This window comes from Molothrus aeneus, chromosome Z, assembly GCF_037042795.1.
Source record: "Molothrus aeneus isolate 106 chromosome Z, BPBGC_Maene_1.0, whole genome shotgun sequence".
NCBI classification, from domain to species: domain Eukaryota; kingdom Metazoa; phylum Chordata; class Aves; order Passeriformes; family Icteridae; genus Molothrus; species Molothrus aeneus.
The window spans coordinates 18,516,005-18,539,656 of NC_089680.1; the positions used below are offsets into that span (position 1 = coordinate 18,516,005).

At 37.4% G+C, this 23,652-nt stretch overlaps 1 protein-coding gene across 1 annotated transcript in view; it reads left to right on the forward strand.

Moving 5' to 3' along the window:
* The first annotated feature begins 4,166 nt into the window (after positions 1-4,166).
* Positions 4,167-23,652, forward strand: part of SLC28A3 (solute carrier family 28 member 3) — a 37,988-nt gene continuing 18,502 nt past the window's right edge. Inside the window, exons 1-7 of the mRNA XM_066569406.1 lie at positions 4,167-4,223; positions 11,753-11,857; positions 15,823-15,905; positions 18,424-18,515; positions 19,908-20,097; positions 21,979-22,123; positions 23,436-23,549. Of these exons, the coding sequence (XP_066425503.1) occupies positions 4,167-4,223; positions 11,753-11,857; positions 15,823-15,905; positions 18,424-18,515; positions 19,908-20,097; positions 21,979-22,123; positions 23,436-23,549 (786 nt within the window). The remainder of the gene's footprint in view (positions 4,224-11,752; positions 11,858-15,822; positions 15,906-18,423; positions 18,516-19,907; positions 20,098-21,978; positions 22,124-23,435; positions 23,550-23,652) is intronic.

The window sequence follows — 23,652 nt, forward strand, 5'->3', positions numbered from 1 at the left end:
GAGAAATGGAGGCAGCACCCGGCCACTCAGCCACCTCATTTACAGTCACTTTGTACAAACAAAACGATTTTTAAAAATGGAGATCCAGGGGTTTGTGTCCACATCTCATCAAACTTGGCACCATTTTGATTTTTTTAAACTGTTTTTATCTTACTAAGACCTTTTCACTGCCTGCTTTTCCCTTAAAAATGTAAGAGCATTACCTGAGAATTTGGAGGGGAAATGCCCTTTTCATAAAAACAAGTTCCAAAGTCACACTCTCCAAGAAAAGTTTGTATTGAGGGACAATTTTACCCACATAAAAAATTGTGTTTCCTTTCCCCAAGACAGTAGTTTCTTCCCTTCACCCTTTATTCTCAAGATGATGTGGAGGTTATAGTTTATCTTTGACACTGGTATGATAATATTTCTAAAAACTCAGTAAGCCATACTGCAAACACCTGAAGCTTGTAGGTTATAGACATCAACAAAAAAAAAAGTTTTTGGCCCATGTTTTTTCAAATATGGAAGGCACCTTTTTCACTCAGAGAAGTCAGAAGAGGGATAAGCAGGACTGGCTAGATAAATGTTAGGATATATAGCAAAATGTAACTACTTGCCAACAATTTCTCAATGGTAACCATGGTCTTTTTCATTCACCTTTCCTCTGAGGTTCAGTTTACTCAGGGCATATATGAAAAATTGGGATTTGATTATCTCAATGCTTTTGAAATTTTTAACTGAAATGTTCTTGAATTCACAGCTAAGTAATATTAACAAAATTATACATAATGAATAGGATCAATTAAGAATGTAAAAATTCTGAATTTTTGAACTTGGCAGGTTCTAACTATGAAGTTGCTTCACACAGTTCAACAATGAAAAAAAAACCCAGCATGAATTTTCTCTTTTTTAGATACCTTACTCATTTCTTCATAGTCCTGCTCATCTTCTCTATGCACCTAGCAAATTATTAAGAATCATGTTGCTATATATTTGCCTGCTGTGTGTACAGTAAGCTGTGCTGTTGGTCAATATTTCTATATTACCCAAAAAACCTTTCTGGCTTTCACCAGTCTGTGTGCCAATTTCAGAGCAAATTGAGCATTGCTGTGCTCTTACTTGAAGAACAAAGTGGTTCTGAATGCTTTACCATGTGACTAGGGTTTCATGGCAGTCATATAGCAGCAGTAAGGTTTCATTTGCTAACAAAATATTTTATTTACTTGACACAGTATTCCATATCTTTGCCACTCAGACCTCTAAGCAAAAAGCTCAGCTGAAAGCCTCTCCTACTAACAAGATTTCTTGTTTCCTTCACCTGCATTATAATACAAGGAGAAACACCCTGAGGGTGTGATAACATTATTCTCCCTAAAAAATTTTCCGGCGAATGAGAGAAACCACCTTTCTCATGTTTTGAGGAAAGGATTCAAAAAAATAGCTTGTTATATTCAAACCTTTTTAAAAAACATTAATTACAAAAGTTTATTCATTTTCTACATTTTGGTCATATGTATGATGAAATAATAGTAGTTCGCTGTGTCAGCTCTACATAATATTGTAAAAATACCCAATGCATTAACATTAAATTTTCTTTAGTCTGTATATGAAAAGTATTTTCTGCTTTTCCAGATTGTTATTTTAATACAATAGAATGCTTTTCTTCCCTAATTTCTCAGGCCTCCCAACTGAAAAAGCAGCATTCTTTCAATAAATTCACAAACTTCTACCATTAAAAATGGAAGTGAGAAGCACCCAGGAAAATTATTCCTTCAAATGAAAATAAACTTCCTCCATGTATTTTTCACACTAGGAAAAATATAAATCTCATTTATATGTGAAATTCAGTGAGACAACTAGGCCTTTTGATTGGTTTTCCTCTAAATAAGACAAAGAGATTCCAGAGTTTATGCAGAAATAGTGGGATGGAACATAAAGTTTCTTATCACTGTTCTTTGGAAACAACACTAAGATTATTGTAAATTCTTTTTCTCTGCTATTTGTCAGTAGAATTTTGGCAATTCATATTTGTTTCAGCCTAGCAACTAATCCATTCTTGTAAAAACACACTAAAATTTAAGAATATGTGTTTAATGCTTTGTCGCAGCCAAAAGAATCACATAAGAGGAAAACAGATGTCCAGGTTGGTTATCAGTTGAAATAGTGGCATGCGATATTCCTCAGACACTTAACATATCTTGATATAAAAAAAACCCCTTATCTTCAAGTAAGTATTTAAACTAACCAGAAACAGGAAGGGTTCAATGTAAATCAAACATTAAATATAATTCTGACTGATCATGTAAAAAAATACCAGTGAGTTATCTAATTTTCTTTAAATATATGGCCCTCTGTCCACCAAAAAATAACAATATTTCATAGTTTTTATAGTTAGTTCAGGATTTTTCTTGGAGGTATGGATATTTTTGTTTTAATTATGCTGTGAATTTTCTAACATAAAATAAAATTCAAAGGAGGAAACCACACTGAAATTATTGAATCAATGTTATTCTGAGATTTTTTTTTTAATGAGAAAAACTGTTTTAAAAATTATTTAATGGGTTATCTAATGGGGACAAGGAACTGTCTTGTAATAGTTATGATGGTAGAACTTTCTTCCATCATGCAAATGCAGATGACAGATTTTAAGATTGCATAGACTGGATTTGGAAATTATTCATTTCATTGTTTCTTCTACCTTCTTATGGTAAAAGCATGTTCAAACTTGGAAGGGGGTGGGGGGGGGAGGGAGGGGCAGAGAAGGAAGAAAGGAAGGGAAAAAGCAGCTGAGGTATGCAGAAATCAGCAGGCAATTGTATAAAAACTTGTTAAAGATATTTGCAGTTATTTCTTGCTGAAGATTATTGTGCAGAAAGAAGTAATTAGTCAAAAAAATGTCCTCTATTCACAGGGCAAATACAATTACCAATAAACAAATTGATTTCAAAACCTGAGTCTCCAAAAATATTCTGAATACTGCAAACTGAAAAATCATTAAAAACCATGCACTCCTGGCCAAAAAACCCCCAGCTAGTCCTCTTTTTTGAGCAATAGTTATAATATTCAGAAAACACATATTGCAAGAGTATGATTTATAATACTGTAAAACAGTTGGAAGAATACTCAGAAAGATGCATCATCTTATTTTTCATGTGAGTGTTCATTATTTTGAATAATATATTCAGTCGTGCCAATCCATTCTGGTTTTATACGTAAAACAGGGCACAGTTTTTTGCTTTTCACAAGGTGAGGCATAACTCATGACATTTTCCATCTGCATGTAAAAAGTTCTGAATGTAGGCAGCTAATGAATTCATAAATATACTTTGCTGCATTTCCAAGAAACAGAACACTGTAATTTTTGCTGTTCTTAATGGCAATTTTTTTATTCACACAAATCCTGTCTGACATTGGTGTCTGTAATAGTGCTAGTGTTTTCAGGACTTACGCAGAACAAGCTGCATACGCAAAGTCCATAGTCAACAAAAAACAGGGATAAGAGGTCCAATTGATAGTTTTAAGAACACCTATTTTCAATACTGCAAATAGCAAGCCTGAAAAGTATCATAAATACTCTTCAGTTAAAGGTGAGTAATCTGTGGACAGATAATCAAAAGACTCTGTGCCATGAAATACAGGATGCCAACTGAAAGTGGCTTTACCAGACTTGTCAGAGTTTTGAATGTTATTGACATTCTCGTTTTTTTCTCCTGCTAGATGAAGTCCCCAGCTACTATGAAAAATAAAGCTACCATAATATGACAAAAATAATGGCTTGAGAATACCTGTTAAAAAAGGACAAAAAATTGTTGGCCTCTCAAAATCTGGACTTGGAAGTTTTCATCCCACGCAAGTGAGGAAAGACAGAAGTCATATAAGTACACACATTTGCCTTTAGGACCACCCAGAGATATACTGTGTAAACTAAGTTTCTTGGGCCTGCAGGTGTCCTCCATTCTTGTCTCTGAAGGCCGTTTTCCATGCTGGCCAAAAGGGGCTGCGCTAGCAGAGCGAGAAGGTGGAGCTAAGTGGGAGTAAGTGTAACCTGAGAAGGCCTCCACCTAACTTGACTTTAAGTGGTACCGGTCTTGTAGATGGATTAACCAGGTTCTGGGTGATTCTGTCCTGTGCTGCAAGTAGCTTCCAGTATTCCAACGTTCACCCAAAAACTCCATACCAGGCACATGGAGATGACGGAGACCAACCGTGATCACTCAGGAGTGCACAATTTGGCCTTCCAGGTAAGCGTGGTTTCCTTTGCTTTCTGGGGAAGAGGAAGGAGTTAAAAACATTGAGCAGTGTTGAATTCAGACCCCGAACAAAGAAAAAGCATTTTCTGCGCTCTGCCTGCAGGTATTTTACAACATTCTACGTGCTGATTCCCTGCCAAAGTACACGGCTCTTGTGAAAAAAAAAGCTGAGCACAATTGACTTATTCAGGAATATGCTCTCCTCAGTGGTATACAGCTAGCTTTGAAAAGTGCCCTGACTTGGTAACATTTCATAGACTGGTGGATCTCACAACTGGCTCCCATCTGCTCTATCAGTTGCTGATTTTTTCTGAGGATTTACATTTACAGTTCTGTTGAAGAGAAGGTCAGCATTATGCAGCAGACACATAATTCATCAAAGCAATGTATTTCAATAATATGAGAAAAATTATAAAGTAATAATGTAATTATAGTGGGACATAGCATTCTTCCATGCATAAAGTGCAATTGTCCTCTGCTCTCGAGAAGAGCGCAAAGAGAAGGAGCCCCCCAAAATGATTTTTGCATTTTCTAGGCATAAAATAATATTAACAGCCGTTTAAAACCCACAGATTTCATAAGAGTAAGCAGAAACCCCCTCAAACGAACAAACACCACAAAAAAACAAGCAAACAAAAAAACCAACAAAAAAACACCAAAGGTATTTATTTATTGTTTCCCAGTGCCCCAGCATCCCTGTGCTTTCACTGGAATTAGAGCGGACACAAATAAAAACTTGCGAACCCGCAGCCGGGCTGGCTCTCTGTACTTGTTGCTGAAAGTAGAATAAGTCGGGGAGAGACAGTGGCTGTGAAATACTCTGAAGAGGGCTGTATTAACAAAGCAGGTCCTTGCTCTCCTTTGCAGTCTCCGATCCTTACGCTGCTCCTGATCTCAGCTAGCAGGAAGTGTGCAGTTGATGTGGGTATCTGGCGGCACTATCCAAATAACACAGAACGGGCTTTGAGATGCTAAGCATGTGGACTATTACATAACATCACCGACATTCAACTGCTATGTATATTTATTCATTGCGCTATTCGGACAGAGAAACCTGTCATGGAATATTTACGGAATGTAGGCAAGAGAGTTAACTCTTAAAACATGATAGCCCAGTGGTTAGGCCTTTCTCCTGAGTAATCAGAGCGCTCTCAACTCATCTGTGCTTCGGAGCAGATGGATAAGCAATTTGAACTTGAGTCTCCGTCAGTTCAAGTGAGCGAGATAAGAGGTTTTATCCTGTGTTTTCACAAAAAATATGTGACTAAACCAGTGTCATCTGCTTCCTAAATCTGTACTTACAAATTCAAAAAGGAGAAGAGTCCCTAGCTGCAAAAGCTCGGTGTTGAACTCTCTTAAATGGCATTAGCTGAAAATCACAGTTTTCCTCAGAGATCTGTGTAGCACAGTATAGTAACCCGGGTTAACCCTCTGTCTTACGCAGCTAGCTTACCTTGGCAATTTTTAATTACTTCTACAATGTCTTATCTCTGTTTCAATATGTAAGTCACTCCCTAGAAAAAATAAGACACAGAAGGAAATAGGTAAAATTCTGCATATAAACAAATCACAGTAAAAGCCACTGTGAACCACCTAAAAACTAAATAGCCTCATCATGTCCCACTATTTCTTGTGTTTAAGCTTTCCTTGTACAAAGAGTGAACATTTAATTCCTCCGAAATAAATGAGTCTTTATGTATTAGGCAATGAGTATCTTACCGAAACCACAAAATATAAAAGTGGTCTGGAAAAGGTGTAGTTTAAACCACTTTAAGTATCCATAGGTACCTTCAGATGCACCTGAACCACTTAATGATTAATGCACATAGGGATAAAATAACAGACAAGTAAATCCGAGTTAGGCGATTTGTAAAGTAGACTTAAGTTAGTAAAAGAGTTCTCAATGCAATGCAAAGCAGCTCAAAGCTAACAAGTGATCGATGAAGTATCATATATCAGACCTTTATTAAGTCAAGAATGAGAAGCACTGTGCTTTCTGTTGCAAAGGGATGCTAACGGGATGAAGAAGTTGTAATATAGAGTAGTCTGCTTTTTGATTTGTCACACAAATGCTCAAAGAGCGATAACTATGAGCTCTTCTCAAAATCTCGGTTGCTATTGATACGTAAACACACATCCATTTGTACTGTGGTAGGATTTTCACTGCGTCACCATTTTCAATGGTAGTGTAGTACACCTTCATTTAACAAATGTTAACTTTCAGATAGGATTGCATCTATGCAGCATGAAGTTACATTAATACCATTAATTGCATTTTTAAAAATGTCTGGTTCTGCAAAATACCAGCTACTTCTTTTGTGCACTATGCAGTTTCCACTTGAGCATAGTGTTGAAATTGCAGGTACTGCATTGTTACCTCGTGATGATACCAGTACCTGGGAGACTCAGAAGCAACTTTCCCCCTTATTAATGGCTCAAAACGGTCTCAAAAGACAACAGACAATAAACCTCAAAGGTACACGTCGGCAGTTTCCCTCTTTGTCTCTCTCTTTTTGATATTAGGAATATCTCAATTACCCACAGCCATTTGGGTGTAATACAATGGGTGAGCTTTTTCTATAGGTTTTAAGAAGATACATAGCTTTCTTTACCTATACTGCCAGTCTTCCCTACCATGTTCCTACCATTCAGTAATAAAGTATTTAATTTAATAAAATCGAATGCAGTTGTTAAGACCTACATGCTAAAGTTGCCTGCTCTGGATGCTGCCTCATAGTACAATCTATAGATTACTGCACTGTTTATAATGAGATATTCAGATTGTTAATTTTTTTCATCTTAAAAATGTTGTGTTATTTAAGGAACTTAGATCAATCATTATCCTCAATTCAGAAAATTTTTCCTGCTAAGCGTCTATGTACCAGCATAACAGATTGTGTATCTATAGCTACAATAATGTCATACATAATGTGTGGAAATGCTGCTGTGTCTCTTGCCTTCAAGGTGATTCAGTCAGCCTCTCATACATGGCACTGGCTGGCTGGAGGACCACTACACTTGCCCACAGCTTCCTGCTCCAAAACCCTGTATCACTAATAATAAACCTAAAACTGAGATTGGATTTACCTAGCTTGCCTTTAGCCCTCATTAAAGAGGCAAAACTTTAATCGTTCAGATCTCTGATAACATAAAACATCAAGTCACACTCACTCCATAAGGAATTATAAAAGCTGCATCTTAAAAAGGAACAGTAGGTGGGATGAATAAACTGCCCTACAGTTAAAAGCAACACAGAGGCAAACATAAATAAAGGGCAAAGGGAAGATAACAGCTAATAAATATTTATTGTTCACTGACCTCCTATCCCTAGTGTTATGATGCATTAAACAGCCTGTACCTGTTTCTGTAGCAAAGCACAGCACGCTCTTAAGAAGTTGACTTGAGGAAGGATCTCCTTTAATATTCTGTCCCTTGCTCACAGTGCATAGGACATTTGTATTGCCATAAGGCATGCATCCATTTCCTTCAAACGTGCTTAAAACATATCCTAAAAAATATAATTTCTGTTTATTGCCATTTTTCACCGTTTCCTAGATACTCTTGTCTGGTTGGTTAATTAAGACTATAGATGTTATTCAGAACTTATATTTGTGAGCATCCCTGTTATGTTTACCCTTAGAAATTAAGGTGGCATTGCACTGCATTATTTAACCAGATCCAGGAAATTATGTAATCCTTTTCCACATTTTCAAAACTTGATTTCCAAAGCCATACTTGGGTTGTTGTTTTTTTTTTTTTTTTTAATAAAAACCCCTACATTTCAGGGTAATAGCCAACTATTCTACCCTGAAAACCTAAATTTTTTTCAGAAAACAACAATGTACTCAGAGGTGAGGAGTCTTACTTACAGTCCTTTTCAGAACAGTCCACGAAGATGTAGCCTGCTAAATTTATATCTGGCAGAACCTTTTTCTTACCCGTTGTTTATGCAACTCATTTGCTGTAGTTTAGTACATGGATAATGAACATTCATCCCTCCTGCCTTGTAGACTGAGTTTTATAATTCGACAGGTATTTATGAGTGCTGTGATTATTAATTTAAATAAATTCTTCCTCAATATTTAAAATGCATTTAAACTCCAGAATCATGGCACTGGCTAACAAAAGATAGTACATTAGAGAAAATCTAGATGAATGGTGTTCAGGGTAGCTGAATATTTAAAGAGAAGCAAGTTTTAAACTGTAAACTAGGTGGCTTCACTTCTGCTGGGCAAATACCATGAAAAATCTCTTGAGATGCAGCAGAATCTGACATTATAACGTGAACTATTTTCTTTTGAAGCATCTATTTTCCAGTCAGCTCCTTGAGTATCCTGATTCTAATCTCCAACATAATGTAAGGACCCACCCTTAAACCATAAACAGTTTAAGCTGCTGCCTCAATGCAATGTTGGCCATCATATTTTCCTCCCTAACTAGCATGAGCATAACACCATCTACTCCAGAGTGTCTACTATTGTTAAAAACACAATAGAAGTTAATAGCCCTTTGCAAAATCCATCCTACTTCTAAATCAAGGAGGAGATGGCAGGGAAGATCAATGAGTGTAGTTATGCAACAATACTAGGTGAATTAACAGCTCGTCAAGAGGGAACTAAACAAATATTGACAGAGCTATGTCCTTGTCATTTAATCAAGTATTTTACAAGAGGGGAATTCCAAGCTCTTAAAGTAAAGCAGTTTGTGAAAGCAGAAACAAGGTTTCAAAACAGTTGTCATATTACAAGCATTCCAAATAGATGGGCCAATTCTGTAATCCTTAAACTGTGTATAAAGCAAAGAGAATTTTCTGAAGCTTCTCTGTGAACTTCCTGCTCTCTCATGTCGTCTGAAGGTTGAGTAGGTTCAGAAGTGACTTCACATGCTGCTGTACTGGCCTGTGCTCGTAACAGGATTGTGCTAACTATAGTTCCTGAGGCCTGAACTCCCACTTTCTCTTGCGCTGTTTTGTTCTCCAGACATTTACAGGGCGTTGAAAAGGATACTGAGTAAATGAGGTAGAAGTTTTCTGCCTGTGTTGAGCTGCTTACATCTAGCAATCAGCAACAGTAGGTGATTAGCACGGACCATTATTTTGTTGAGGCGTTCCTTCAGTACCTCAGATACTAAGTAAGCAGGAAAGGGGAATAGGTAATTTTATTTGTCACTTGAATATTTCTGTTCTTATTACAAATTAAAAATAGATTTTTTTTCTTCAAGCAATAGGGTTAAATAATATGTTTTCACCAAACTAAACAAACAAAAAAATTTTATAAAGGGGAGAATGAAGACACAGTTCTTAAAAAATTACCTGTGAAATAAGAAAACTACTCAGCTTCATGGCACTTATTCAAAGACTATTCGAGTCAACAGAAAACTTACTAGACCAACCGTGTTAGCAATTGTAATTAACCAGTTTCTACTGAATCAGTAATAATCCAGAAATGTAATATGATCAGTTGAAATCACAACTTTTTAAATTCACAGAGAAGGGCACAATTCTATCAATCTGCAGCGTGGGCTACTGAGTTCCAGAAATTATGTGATGCTCTTAATGGTTTTGTTACATTACTCATACATTCATATATTTTAATTATCCTATAAATGAAACTTCCTATGTAATTATTGCACTTGCGCAATGGGTTCGCCAAAGTGACTTCTAGAGGTATCTTCCAACATAGATTATCCTTTACTTGTGTATTTCATGAACAGCAACTTGCATGATTATTATTTTTCACACATTTACTGAAAAAAATTCTAGGAAATCTCTGCTTTTTCTACCTCAGCAATAAGTATAGAACTCTTGAAAGACAACATTCTCAGTGTGTGAGGATGTGTGGATGTGAATTGCAGAACACTTTGTACTTTGATTTTGCAATGCTGTCCTCTGTAGTATTTTTAATATATCTCAATGCTACAGTTAATCTCTGCTTCTTGTGACTTTTTTTTTTTAATTGCATGGAGCGTTCAGTAGCTGCGTTTATTGCTGGCTGCAGGGGAAGCAAACCCCTCTGATCGTTCAGTAGCTGCGTTTATTGCTGCAAACAAGTGACAAGTATTTCTGAAACAGAAATGCCTCTCTTAAGCTAAAGAAAACATACTCTTCACCTAGAAGTGAGCAAACTAATGTATCAAGGCCACAACACTTGAATAAAAAACCTCTTGTGACTATCTCTTCTCCGAGACACAAAAAGTTGCAAAAACACTTTGACTGAAACTGATTTTTTTGGTGAAGTTTAGAGATAAAGTATCTTTAAGGAAAAGTGTTAGTAAGCATTGTTCTAGTTGCTTCTAAGGCTGTGTTTCTGCAAAAAGGCAAAATTCAATTTATTTCTAGTAGTACTGTTTATTCCTGTCTTTAGAAATTTTTTTGAATTTACTATGATTCAGGTTATTTTGTATTGTTCATGTGGAAGTGATTGTTTTAATTGTAAATACTAATTTACTGAGTTTATTGCCATGTAAATAATGAGATACTTCATGCAATAAAACCCAGTGAAATTATTGTACTGTAACTGCTGCCATAAGAAACCACTGAAATACAAAACATTCACAACAATTGCAGATGTAAGTTATCTGAAATTTTGTTTAGACAGCTTTCTTACAAAACCAGATGTCCTCAGACCATTAAAAAGAGATAACTTATCCTTCAAAACATTAAGAAACAAGAAAATTGAGATTCAGGATTTATTTTAAAAAATTAAAATTAATTGGGCTGGTTATGGCTGTTGTCATCTCTCTAATAAAAGGTATAACTCAGAAGATTAATGTGATAAAGCTAACTCCTCTCTTTAAAGATGCCCTGAGTATTTTATTCTTAGAGTAATATAAGTACAGGTTCATATTTATTCCATCTGTGTAAGGAGCACACATACTGGAGCAAAGGTACTAACAATTGGGGAAGGCCCCAAATAGTCCATTTTGCCCTTGGTGAGGAGAAGGCTTGGAATTTTATAAACTTGTTGAACCAGTCCTGAAGAAATGGACAGCACAATTCACTGCGGGAGACATGTGACTTTAGTCAAGAAAAAAGCAGATTCATTAGCTGTGTACCATTCATGGCCAAGGCACCTTTGTGCAGTAGTGCAGGGACTTGAACAGCCAAGCTTTGCACACCAAGTTTTGGGTTCCCTGTTGTGGTAAAGTAGCACAGAGAATTGTAGAATCATTTAGATATTAAAAGACCTGTAAGATCATTGAGTTCAACCATTAATCTAGTACCACCATGTTCACCAATTAACTGTGTCCCCAAAGTGCCACATCTACAGGTTTTTGGAATGCTTCAGGCATGAGTCTATCACTTCCCTGGGCAGTCTGTTGCAATGCCTGACCACCCTTTCAGTGAAGAAATTTTTCCCAATATCTAATTTAAATCTCTCATGGTGCAACTTGAGGCCATTTCCTGTCACCCACTCACTTGCTTCCATGGTAGCCCAGGCCTCAGATTATAAATCAGTTCTTATTGTACACAAGAAAGGCCTTCAGCTTCTTATTTGAACCAATGTAATTTCTGGTCCTAGAATGACAGTGATGATGGTGTGGATGATACAAATCTGAAAGGCTTTGGAGACAATTCACAGACAAGCAAGAATTCACAAAATAAGGAAACAGTGCATATTAATCAGGTATGTTTTTTCTTTTTTTTTTTCTTCCAAATAACCTTATGAAAATTAGTAAACTTCAAAGTTAATGTCAGCAATGTATTGGTATATCCAAGGCAGATATTCTAACAAAATCTGAATATAATTTAAAATGTATAAACAGACAGTCAAGTTCTATTCTCAAAAAATACATTAAAGAAAAAAGATTGTATGTGTAGGGTTCAGAAAAAATGTATTCCAATGTCATAATGGCTTCATACACAATACAAAAGAGGCATCAGAAATGGTAGTCAAGGGGAAGACTGGAAAAGGAGTTACCCCAGAGTTGCCCCATTTTCTCATAAGAAGGTGAAAAAAGAGAATCTGTAATCATTGGTTTTAGAGATACAGTCCTTCAGTCAGACAAAGAATTCATATTACTAAATATCTAATAATAAATTAATATTGAATTATTAAATAAACATCCTAAATAGGGAAAATTTCAGACAAACAGAAACTTGAGTCAATAGGTCCTGTGTAAAAATGACCAGAGAGGAAGAGAGCACAATGCAGATTATTGTAATAATAAACACATTTATTTTGACTTCTTTTGACTGTATGTTTATTTAAGCCCATGTACTGAGTATCCCGCTATGAAAACATGAGAGTCAGGTTAAAAAAATCCACAGGTATTTCACCATTGTTAGGTATTAATATTTTCACATCCTCACTCCAGAAATAACTTGCTACTCTAAAAATTCTATTCTGTTGTAATCATATCTACTTGCCAAGTTTGGTAATGGTACTCAAAGCAGCATATAAGAAGTACTTGATGCAATGGGTACTCATTTCTATCTTCTATTGTTTTCTTGAATATGATCAGAGGCAACAAAGGCATGGTGCAAAGTAAGGACTGCTCTCAGAGTTGAATTAATTTCAGATATACAGTGATGGAAAGAATCACTTAGAATGTTCAGATAAGCACTCCTGGAAACTAGATTGAAAGCTGAGATCCTAGGAGAGAAAGGTGGTAGATGGTGTCTATACCTTCATCTTAAAAAAAGCTGGGAAAAAGGAAATTGTTAAAACAAAAAAAAAGAAAAAAAACTCAAAAAGGACTTTCAGAACTGATTGAAACTGTAGAAAATTGGAGAAAAGTACTGACATCTATGAAAGCTTTATTTTTAACAGAGAAACCAATTTCCCACTGAAAAAGTTCATCTGAAAACATTCTGCCACTACTTGGTGCAAGAGTATCAGAGATGTGTATATTTGCACCAGCAATTTCTCTGGTACACTGTGATAGAGGCATAAAAATTTATTTTGAGGGTCTTTACAGTGTGGACTTCGCAGTGTCTCCCTTTGCTTGCAGAAGTTTGCATGTTCCACATAGCCCTTAGGTAACTCTCAGCAAGGGCCAACACCCTCCATGAGCCAGACCTATGTATGTTTAATACATAGTTATAATGTTTGGCCATGAAAAAAATAAAAGGGGTTTGCATCCATTCTCCAATTTCCTTTTGTATTTGTAAATGACAACTTTCACACAAAGTTGTCTTTGATTTCAGATTTTCTCACGTTTTAATGTCATTGTAGGAAAGCATTTGTGACAAGAGTGACACAGTAATATTCTAAGCATATTAAATACATTGTGAACAATGTGAAAAGATATAAATTGATGCTTTAGTATTTGTATTTTCAAAAGAAAAAATAGCTTATATTCTCAAAACAAATAATATATTTCAGAAATTCAGAGAGTCAGAATTCAGGCTGTGGGTGATCCAGGCACAGGGAGTATGTTGTGGCATGGGGAAAAGAGATAGGAGAGCATGACCCAGCCTAGGCAGAGCAAGAAGTGGTGGCAGTGGGACTGATGTTGGGGATGAAAGCAATATCTGTAGGACATGAGCTTCAAGCTGTGACCAGGAGAGTCGACACAGTGCCAAAGGGAGTGTAGCTGCCTGTGAACGTGAAAGCATGGTGCTTCCACCTGGAGGGCCGGGACTCCCTGGATTTTATAATGTAAATTTAAAAAAATCTGTGAGAAGCACTGGTATGCAATATATTCCAAATTTAGTCTCAGGAATAAATGTTATTTACATATTATCACCACTCAGTGTCCCTCAGATAAGATGCCTACCTTGTAAAGCCATTGAGAAGAGTACTGCCAGTTACCAAATGTAACTTAGTAGGCATTTTTCAGGTTTGCTTTATTTCACAGTCAAGACCAAAGAGCCAAAGAAACTGAGTTTAGTGAAAATGCAGCCATATGTTGCAGTGCAGCTCCAAAGCACCCTGCAAAAACTGCAGTCAAGAGGACCAACAGAATCCTGCTGGTCTTATGCTGAGCTTTCCCTAGGAGAATGAACAGCAGCTTCCATGTATATATTCCCCTGGTCTCACCGTGTGTTAAGTTTTGCCTTTGAGATCATTAAAGCCTGAAGATACTTGACAGGCTGAGAGAAATATGACTGTTCAGCTGGGAGAAGAGAAGTTCCAGGGTCCCACTGTGATTTTTCAGCACTTAAAGGGAGCTCACAAAAAATAAGGAAGAGGAACATTTTATAGGGGCATGTAGTCATAGGACGTGAGGGACTGGATTTAAATGGAAAAAGGGTAGGTCTAGAACAGATATCAGGAAGAAATTCTTTACTGTGCGGGTGATGAGACCCTGGAATAATATGCCCAGAGAAGCTGTGGATGCCCCTGAAGGTTTTCAAAGTCAAATTGGTTTGGGCTTTGAGAAACCTGGTGTAGTGTGGGGTGTCCCTGCCCATGGCAGGGGGTTGGAACTCTGATCTTTAATGATCTTTAAGGTCCCCTCTAACCCAGGCCATTCCATGACTCTGTGGTTCAAGTCTCTCTCTGGCAACTAACTGAGAGTTTTCCAGGGCTTCTGGCAGCACCTGCAGCAGGACAGACAGCCAGAATGCAGGGGCCAGGGCAAGGTCTGTGGTGGGCCTTGTTTTCCACAACAGACTGGGGAATTGACTTACCGTAAACAAAAGTGACAGAATAATAAAAGGTAAACTCACCTGCAGATTGTCACTGCTCCAAAAGTGGCGGAGCACTGTGGGCCACTCTTGTGAAGAGGGTAGGACATGTCTGCCAGGCCAGGCCAGGACTGTCTTGTCATCGCCCTGGTCATGGCCAGACACTCCAGGCTGCTCAGCCAGTCACAGTGCTCAAAGGGAGAGGCCTGAGTGCCACATGCAGGTACACTGCTGTCTTTGAACACAATGGTTGCCTGCCCCAGGCCCTGGCCACTCTGCAGGCCCCACCATGAGCATGGAGGTAAGTAGCCATGGGATAAGCTCCATCCTTGTGCCCCACCGGAGTGGGACAGGGGATGAGGTGCAGCATGGGCAAGACAGCCTCCATGGGTGTGCTGGGTGTGCTGAGCAGCTTCGGCGCTGTGCCCCTCCTGGCCCTCAAGGCAGTCCCCAGACAGGGTGCAGGGCAGCCTGTAGTCGTACAAAAGCTTTAACAGTGCCATGATTATGTGGACTCAGGCAACAAATTTTCTTAAGAATAAAATTCTTGGCTTAGTTAAATTTTTAAAACACTGAGCATTGCTCAGTTTAACCGGTCTCCATATACAAAAGTTCCATCATATTAAAAGTTCTGCAAAGAGACAAACAACAAAATCTGGGGGTGTCTAAAGAAGGTGCTGGGCCAGCTGGCTAATTCACAGCTTGCCCTTTTCAACCGTAGGCAGTACAGGGCCTCCAGCTATGAGGCCCTGCCCTCTTCAATGCTGAGTAATGCTGGTATTTTTCCCTCCTTTATTTCCCTTTTGAAAAATGGTGTGCATGGCTTGGGAAACTCCTCAGCTGGTCTGAACACTGATCAGAGATTTGGTGGCAGATGGGAGAGCTGGAACCATGAATGCAGGGGAGGCAGGAAATTCTAGAGGCTGCTTCAGCCAGCTGCCAGTGGGGATGCTTTTTTGCACCTTACCTAAGAAGCATAAAACTTTCTGACAACCTCAGCACTGATCTGCTTTCCAGGGGGATGCATACATCAATATTGAGAGTGATCTGCATGAAAACAAACGTGCCTCCGTAGATGATGAGAAACCACACCTGAAAGGGTAATGTGTTATTGCATGAGTAAGTCTTCCACTCCATCCTGGCCAAAGCAAAAAGCTGCCAGTGTTTATGCTTCTGGAGTGACAGCTCTAAATCTCACTGCCATACCCCTATGCTACACAGACCTTTCTATTGCCTAGCAATTTTTGTAATACAGAAACACAGCTTGTTTAAAATTATTATACCTTACAAATGACGTCTGTGATTGTGGAACTATCCTTTTAAAGCCTGGCAAATTAAAGGACCAATATTTTTTTCTTGTACAATAACTTCTTTTCCAATATTTCTAGAGCAGTGTTTTTTACACAGAGGTCTTAAAGAGTGGTCTCTTTCAGGAAGTTGAAGATTCACTAGTGTCTTTCATTTGCATAGCCATTTGCTCCAGCACAAAGTAGGAACAGAACAGCTGTGAAAAAAGCTATTTTAATGGAACAAAAGTTTTGCTTTGTGTTTGCTCTACTTCCAAGTGATCACAGAGTGAAAGCACACATCCACATTTTACTTGAGGATTAGGTATTTTTGTGAAAGCTGTAAACCCTGTTTTAAGGCATTAAAAAAGTTAAGACACAATACTTAAAATCATATTAAAGATTCATGTGTGTTACTGATTTCTTTCAACAAATAGTACTGAATAGCCTGCAGTCTAAGACATAGCCCTTTTGAAAGATCAGTCTGTTGATAACACAGATTCACTGCAAGTGCAAGGTTTTAGCATTCACTTCTTAAGTGCCTGCACAACAGAAAATTGATTTTTGCGTTACAAAATGCAAGCAAGAATAGTTTTGACATATACAAATATTTTACATTAATGTGCTAAAGTGAGATCTGTTTTTTCAACATCTTCAGTTATATTTCAAGCCTATAGGATCAGCTTTTAGAAAAGAATGTTTCCTTAGTAAATTAACCAAGTTTCATAAGGAATATATTTTTTCTGCCACCTTTCAGAACAGAGTTGCATATTTATGACTTTTGTGCTTAAATATTTTAAGATATTGTGGTACCAAAGTCATAAAAGCCTAAATTAATAAAGTAAAAAGAAGAGAGAGAGATGTTTGATAAAAGAAGAAATTACAAAAACATTGTAATCTGAAAGTAAGAACTTTAAATCCCAAAGGGCTCATAAGTAGCAGTAACTGTATTTTTTTTCCCTTTTCTTGGGTGATGGAATCATAAATTTGATGAAGTAACTGCCTTTTTCATCTATTTGTCTCTCATTTCTCCTTTTTTCTTTTCCTGTTGTATCTAATCTTTCTGCTGAGATTGGGTAGATAACCTAATGTTCTTACAAGTTAGAAAAAAAAGTGCTATGATTTGTGAAGCTACAGGAATTCCCAGAACTGAAATTGAAGCATCAAAAGCAATCAGGATTTCTCCGAGAACCTATTACTCTCTGTACTTGCGAAGGTGTGTGCTCCTGCTCTGTTCTTCAGTGTACTGATATAATTTAAATTAATATTTCTTGTTTCTCTCAGATTTATTTTACATTAATTGAGGTTTTTTGAGTGCAGAAAATATGGATATTAATGTTGGATTTCAGTGTTCATCTAACTCCAGCTGCATTTATTTTCCAAACAAGTATAGTCCAGATAATTAGCATCTCTAAATATAGCATTGCCTTTATGGACTGGGAATGCGAGAGACTGCTTCAGAGATGTGCCTCTCTAAAGCAGTGCCTCTGAGATGAAAGAGACATAGCTGTAATTTTTTTCCAGCTTGCACAATATGAAGGTGTTTTTTTAGCCACTACTTCAGTAATTGATATAAGTCCACGTCACTAGCATATTTAACATTGGAAACCTCTGTTAAATTACCTCCCTTAACTGCTATTTCCCTAAATTTTGACCTCCCTCATGAAATCATGCTGTTACCTTTAGTGAGGAAAACAAAGGAAGTGAAATATGTTATAATTGGAAGAACTGACGCTAGAGCATGACATTCAAATATAACAAACCATTTTAACATCCATGAGAGGATGAGATGAAAAGTTAGTGCAATAACAATCAAATTTTAAAAAGTACAGAGACATCTATGCACACTGTAGTAAGGTTTTAGATGGGTATTGGTTATTTTACACACACACAAATGCAGCCTTAGGCCTTCACAATTCCAGCAATACTACTATTCCACATCATAATGCTGGGCTGGCTGTATTAACAGATTTTGTGGGTCTAGTAATGGACATTGAATCTTATAACTACACACTCAGTTTGCATCAACCCTATTAACAGATCTCTTCACAGAAGAGCTGCACTTCAGAGGGTAGCAGAACTGGCCTGCTGACTTTGGCCCATTATGTAGATGACAATTGTCCCATTAAATACCTGCCATATTTTCTTTTTCACCTGACCAGCATCAACCCATAGAAGTCCCTCTCAAAAGGAACTTTATATTTGGCACTTTGACATCCAAATATAATCCTCTCCAAATTCAATAAACTTCAGTGGAGAAATTTTGACCAATTTAACACAATTTTCTTCTGCAAAAGCTTACATGTCTATTCTTTTGGGGTTTTTTTCCTAGGCAATTAGAAAAAAGGTATGATGAAGTCTGTGAATTTTGCAAGAAACATAAAACCAGAATTCATTATGTGGTCTATGGAATTTTAATAACAGGTACAGTATATTACACCCAGGATTGCTGAAGCCTTATTTATTTACCTGTATGAGATTATAGGCTGCGCTGTCTTTGTCCAGCATAAAAACTCTTGACTCTCTTTAACAATGTATTTCAAAGTAGTTAAGAATTTAGTTGCAGAGAAAATTCCAGATTGCAAAACCTCCACGCATTCTCAAACATAACAAAAGCACAAATCTTGCTAAACTGCTTCTCCAGCATGTTTAAAGTCTGACTAGCAATTACACTTGCGATAACAGCATAGTTCAGACGTTGGGTCTACTCCATTACCAGCTGACTCCAAAATTACAGTTTCAGTAACTTGCCCAAGGTCATGAAATCACTTTAAAAATTGTCAGGCACCAAATAGGACTGAACTTATTTCATCAGGCTGGAAATGAAAGCTTTCTTTGCTGACCCATATCACTCCATACTCACTGCAAATTTTTTCTGGAGTAAATGTACTTATGACAGTATGCACAGCAAAATCATTCAGATATTCTTCTTTCTCCCTTTCCTAATTAGCCTGTAGGTTGTTTTGTTTCCTTCTACTTCACCAAGTTTGTTTTTGAGATCTTCCTACTTGAACACTGGGAACACAGAGACTTGAAATATGTCCATGAGTACACCAGGAGGCGGTTATAAAAGTGTTGCTTGCATGCTGAGTATCCTGCCCTCATAACTAATCTTGTCTTGCTTTATCATAGAACAGACATATTCTGGCTCCAGAAAATGAGTGACTTCTAAGAATATGTCAGGATTTCATTAATTCCATAAAAACCAACTTGCATTACAAAAATCAGTAGTCCTTCTCCTTTATTTGCCACAGATAAAATCCAATCATTCTAAACAAGAACTGATTTTTTTTGGCCAGCATTTATCTGCAGTGAGCCTGTCAAATAAATAATTTCATAGATACTTTATGAAATAAGTTACTTTTAAGCTTCACAATTACTTGAGGTCATCAAATCAGTCAAATGACATATGTTTATAAGTGTTTGTTTCTAGTTTTATTGGATAAACTCATCCTCCTTTGAAAAAAAAGAGCATGACTCATGCTCCTAATTCATAACTTTTACACAGGAAAAAGAAGTTCTTGTAGATGGGTTTCACTTTTCTGAGTGATTAACATGTTTCATAGGAACTTACCTTGGCAAAAACATATAATCTGCCTTGACAGAATGAAAGCCACCTTTCATATCAATGAGCATATCGTAAGTAACAAAACTATCCAAAAAAGCAAGATTTTTCAGTATTTAGGCTGAGAGTCAGAAAAGCACCAAAAAGATAAACGCAGGCCTGACTTTGATCACCTCTTATAAATTTAAAATTTGATCCTATTTTAAAAAAGACCAACCTAACTGACATATATATTCTTGTTTCTGTGACAGCATACTTGGCAGTAGTTATTGCAGCCTGCACTTTGAATTTTCAGAGAGCTTTGCCACTCTTTGTCATCACTGTCCTTGCCGTCTTCTTCATCTGCTGGGATTTTTTTATAGCTAAGTATGAAGACAGAATTGCTGCATTCTTTTCCCCTGGAGACCGATATCTGAAAAAACAGTGGTTTTGGCTGAAATGGTAAATATTACTTTCTATTATGTAGAAGGACAACGCACTAGTCAGGTTACCCTTATGATTTTATTTCAGCTTACTTCCCCATAAGAACAGGGAGATGGGTCAATCACACATATCTCATAAAAATCACAGAATAATTCAGTATTTACCAGGAAATATCAGAAACCCATTCAGGATTTCAATGCAGTAGCTAGGGATCAAAAGTCTTGGCAGAAAGCATAGGAGAAATACCACAAATTGAGGTGGGAAAAGTTTGTGGTTGAATAAGGATATGTTCACAAAAGTTCATGTGTGTTGCAGCCTTTTGCATTCATTCTGAAAACCAGAAAGTTCTTCACTGTTCACAGAGCTGTTAGGTTCATATGAACCCTAACTCTAACATTTGCAAACTGCTAAAGATTAGAGTCTATTATCTAGACACTGTGTTTCCACATATCCCCCTAGAAATTTTTACTTGACCTTCAGGAACCAAAACATGCCAGCCAGATTTAATGTCATAATAAGATTGTATGACCTTACATATCCTCTGGGATAGTAGACATTCATCTGGTAGATATATAGTACATAATTAGACCTGTCAGACACTTATTTCAAGTATTCCTGAGCAGTGACCAGGGATCTTGAAGTTATCCCTGGCAAAATAAGGAGAAAAAGGAGTCTTGTAGACCAAAGAAAAACCAAATAAAATATCATTAAAAAGGAAAATGAAATTGACTAGCTACTATCTATTTCAGCTAGGTCACCTACTAGCTGAGAAAGAGAGTTTTAAGGAGGAGTCATTCTCAGTTCAGGATAGTGTCCCAGATTATTCTTCAGATTTAGAAATGACTTTGCTAAGAAAGGTGTTTTAAAGATTGTGGTCCTTTTGCTCAGCAGCCATATTAGAGAGCAGTCACACACAGGCATTTCCATTAGATGATCTAGCAGCTCTCTAAAAGAAAGAGCAAAAGGAACGGGAAAAGCCCTGAAGAACAGATGAAACAAATGGGGGCAGCGAGTGCTGTATTACCTGGGCTACAATCTTTAAATTGTACATATCACAGGTTAGGTGCTTAACTGTTTTCTTCCAGCAGAGAGAAAGTCTCTCAGGTGTAGAAAGGGTTACTCAGCATTGCAATGGCCAAGCCATTTTGTGGAATTTGCCTGCAATGTTTTTAATCCCCATCTAAAGATCAAATTTATGTATCTAGGTACCACCGAAATCAGTGAAACCTTACTCTTAGACAAAACTAGCATTAAAGTCTTGTGACAGTGCTTCCTCTCTGTATAGGGATGTATTGTGTTGCCTTCCAGACTGTTACAATAATTACCTTCAATAAATAAGCTTAATGTGGTTCTGATAGTGGTAACCATAGAAACACTGAAACACAGAAATACATGTCATTGTTTTTGAGATAGCTGAACGGACTACAAATGGTTACAAAGAAATGAGCTGTTTATAGCCTGCTCCTCAGTAGAGTGTGTTTCATAGGCCCACCAGGTAAACAGCACAGTGCAAATCATAAATACCACAGCCTCTCTTGCCCAGAACTAAAGATTCAACAAAGGAAAGGAAGGGAAAGAAAAGAAAGATGAAGTGAGAAAGGAAGATATCACATTTCATTTAATAGAAATACCACTCAGACTAGAGTCACTCATGGTTTTTTTGGGTTTCCTCCCATACTCTGTCTTGGAGGACATTTCTTCCAGATGCCACCAAGGGATGTTGCCAGAGGTACATCAGCAAAGGCAGGTTCCTGCTTGTGTAGAGCTACAGGTTTCAATGCAATACATTGTGCAAAGAGTTTTCTTCACAAACAGAGATGTAAATGTTCTGGGTATGGGAAGGGAAATGAATATCCCAAATGTCTTCTTCAGGATATCGTGATGCTTTTTATTTCCTAGGGTGTTGTGTGCAGCTCTTATTATAATGATCATCTGCTGGCTCATCTTTGACACAACAAAACGAGGATCCCGTCAGCTAATCTCTTTTGGTGGGCTTGTGATGTATGTTGTCCTGATGCTTATCTTTTCCAAATATCCAACCCAAGTGAGTATTTATTCCATGATGCACGTTTTGGGATTTTTTTATTCTGTGTCTAAAAAGCTATTCCCCTACCCTAGCACCAAGTCTAGTAAGAGTAACAGAATGTGGGAAAGTAAGGATATAGCCTTGCCTGAGACCAAGCACTGTGCTTAATTTCTGAGGAAAGTAATTTTGCTGTTGAGGACCATGTATGGGGCTGTACCAACACCTGTCTTGCTATTTGGGAACCTGCTGTCCACCTTCTGTTCCAGCCCTGATACAGTTCAAACTGGAAATTTCTCCATGCTTTCACCCACAGGAGCCTCACCACAGTCCTCAGCACATCACAGTCACTGATTTGAGGACATTGTTATCACATCAGTACAAATTGCCTGGAACCAGAGATATGACAGGCTTATATAACTCTTAACCCCTTACAAATTTGTTTTCCACTGCAAATTCAGCAGCTGAGCTAATGTCCTCACTTTTTGCTCACCCACTCCCATAGGCTCACAAACCCATTTATTTTAATTTTCCATGAGAAATGTCTGCTCTAATTTGCTGTGGTATTACAAAGGACTTCGTTCAGCCACCACAATTACCACTTCAGCTTTTACTCCTGTTTGCATGCCTCATATACCTCTGCATTCTTTCATTAATCATACACACATTGTCCAGGTCACCAAGTTTTCCCAATGCTTTTCATGACTTCCATCAGTGCTGAGACTTTCTTAACAGGTGAAGTCCTCTCAACAAAGACTAATAAACTTGCCATATCCTTTGCAACTGCTGCTGTCTCCAACTGAGGTGAAAACTCATACTCCACATGCTTTGTGCTGTCCCATGAGCCCTCATTGCACCTAATTGGTTTGTGTTATTCAAATATGATCTGATTAAACTAGAGAATGCCATCGTAAGTCTTTGTTTTGTAAGTGATTTGATTCAGTTTTCACAAACAAAGACGTTTTCTGACGCAGCAGAACAGGAATCATCAGTGTAGTGAAGAGCAACTCATCATAAGCAGACGCAGTTTCTCCTATGACTGCCTTTATGTATGAATCACAACATAAAACAGAGCAGTTCTCAAGTATCAAAAGTCTTTAAAGCTAGGGGACATAAACAGAGTTGAAATTACCCAAGGACAAACCCTGTAGCAAAATCTCCTTATGCTCTGTCCAGATATGTTAAGATCTAAGTCCCCTACAACCTGTTTTGGCAGCTGCTCCCATTCTGCAGTATAGTCAGGCTACCCCCGTACATTATTTAAACAAACATACAAAGTAGACTATTATTTATTTAAATAACAAGCAGTTTCTTTATTTTTCTGTCTATCTAGGTTGCTTGGAGACCAGTATTTTCAGGAATAGGAATGCAGTTTATTCTTGGGATTCTTATTCTGAGGACCAAAGTGGGTTTTGATGTATTTAACTGGCTAGGCATTCAGATCCAAGTAAGTTATTGAGCAAAATCCTTGCTTGTTTAATATAATTTTTTTGTCTTGAGAGTCTTACATTATACAAACAGGCTGTTCAAGGATCCATTTGTCCCTTGAT